The following is a 1,725-nucleotide window of genomic DNA, read 5'->3' as shown; positions in this document are numbered from 1 at the left end:
ATTTGTTTTTTACCCAATCCAAAGCACTTTCTCACTGAGATATTTAGGTCTCATTAATTCTTGCTTCTCCCTGTCCCCAAATCCCATGTCTGTGCAGCCAGAAATATCCAAAGCAGAAAGGAGGGATCCCTGTAGTTCACGTAAGGATATCTTGTTATTGTAACATTTCCTTGGTCTCTAACTCCTGTCAAAGAGGTAAAGACATTTTTGGGATGTGATAACTGCTTCTTCTTCTCCAGTAGGAGTGGAGGTGCTGGGGAAGCTACGCGTGGGACTTGTGTTGTTATAATTGAGCTCTGAGGACAAATGTCAGCAACCAGGACTGATTAAAAATGGAAATTACTTACAGTGTTACCGTACGAAGGAAGCGCACTCCCACCAGCTCTCGTTTACAGCACCACGCTGGCCATAATGCAGTTTGTAGTGGGTCCAATTTTCTTCTTTCTCCAGGCAAACATTTTCTTCAGCTCCCCTCTGAAGCTGTCATGGAGCCAGGCGTAGAGGAAAGCGTTGGTACAAGCAGACATCATTGCAAACCAGTGGCACAGCAGCTGGATGAAGTTGAAGTACTGCTTGTCAATCAAGCTGATGTCTATGTCCTTTATCATGTTGAAGATGTGCAGAGGCAGCCAACAGACTCCAAAGGCTGCCACCACTAAGACCAGCAAGCGAAAAGTCTTTCTCCTCCTTGCTCGGTCCCACTCAGCTTGGCCCTGGGTGATGTTGCCTGGAACCACACGGTTTTTCAGCTTGACTGAGATTCTCAGGTAAGACAGGGAGATGACAGCCAAAGGCAGTACATAGGTGATGATGAGAGTACTGTAGGCATAAGCTAAGCGATCTCTTTTCATGTGGAACCAAAACTCCTCACAGATGGAGAAGTCCAGTTCTGGGAACTCCGCATGGTAAGTGTGTACCAAGGCTGGGGCAGCCAAGGTACAGCTCAGCAGCCAAATAGCAGCCAGGATATAAGCACAAATCGGTATTGTGAGCCTCCTGCGGAATGGGTACACCATGGCGTAATATCTGTCCACAGCTATGACAGTCAAGGTGAAGACAGACACAAACACAGTGACAGGTTGCATCAGGAAAACAAAGTAGCACATGAAACGCCCGTACACCCATCCTCTGGGCTCAAAGGCGTAGGCGAGCGTCAGGGGCACGCAGGTTGCACACATGAGCATGTCTGAGAAAGCCAAATTGCCTACCAGAAAGTTGGTGACGTTGTGCATTTTTTTTGTCTTGCAGATAACATAAATGAGAAGGTAATTCCCAATGACACCAATAAAAACCACTAACGAGTAGCAGGGGATGATGAGTGGCTTGAAGGACTGAACAAACTGGAGCCCTGAGAATAAATTGCTGGCATTGCTGTGAATCGCAGAGAGGAAGCTTTGGGAGGTTAAATTGTCCGAATTCATCATTTCCCTCCTTTTGTCGTCTGCCGTCAGCTGAGTGAAGTAGTTACCACTGCACTACTCCTGCACTCAATCAGCACGGATAATGAATGGATTACTGGCTGTCCAGAGCTTGCCACATGGATAGTAAACAAGCATCAGTAAAAGCAAAAGGTGAAGTTGTAATCCTCAAGAGGCAGCTTTCAGCAATTCCTAAGAAAAATCAAATACAACCAATTTCCATTAACGTCCTCCTGTATTTACTATTAAATCTAAGTTTTGACAGCATGCCACTTAATAAACATTTAATGCAGTGAGTACTTACTGC

The 1,725-nt window shown here is 45.7% G+C and overlaps 1 protein-coding gene across 1 annotated transcript; it reads right to left on the bottom strand.

The window, feature by feature from the left end:
- Positions 1 to 368: 368 nt before the first annotated feature.
- PRLHR (prolactin releasing hormone receptor) lies at positions 369 to 1,451 on the bottom strand. The gene has a single exon (XM_010165328.2). The coding sequence runs from the start codon at positions 1,422 to 1,424 to the stop codon at positions 390 to 392; it is 1,035 nt and encodes a 344-aa protein (XP_010163630.1). The 5' UTR covers positions 1,425 to 1,451; the 3' UTR covers positions 369 to 389.
- Positions 1,452 to 1,725: the final 274 nt, after the last annotated feature.

Source organism: Antrostomus carolinensis, unplaced genomic scaffold (genome assembly GCF_000700745.2).
Source record: "Antrostomus carolinensis isolate BGI_N321 unplaced genomic scaffold, ASM70074v2 scaffold6623, whole genome shotgun sequence".
NCBI lineage: Eukaryota > Metazoa > Chordata > Aves > Caprimulgiformes > Caprimulgidae > Antrostomus > Antrostomus carolinensis.
The sequence above is the reverse complement of the archived record's forward strand: the minus strand, read 5'-3'. Positions and strand labels throughout refer to the sequence as shown.

Bases quoted from the DNA above. Each gene is read 5' to 3' on its own strand.
- PRLHR (XM_010165328.2), bottom strand. From the start codon at position 1,424: ATGATGAATTCGGACAATTTAACCTCCCAAAGCTTCCTCTCTGCGATT.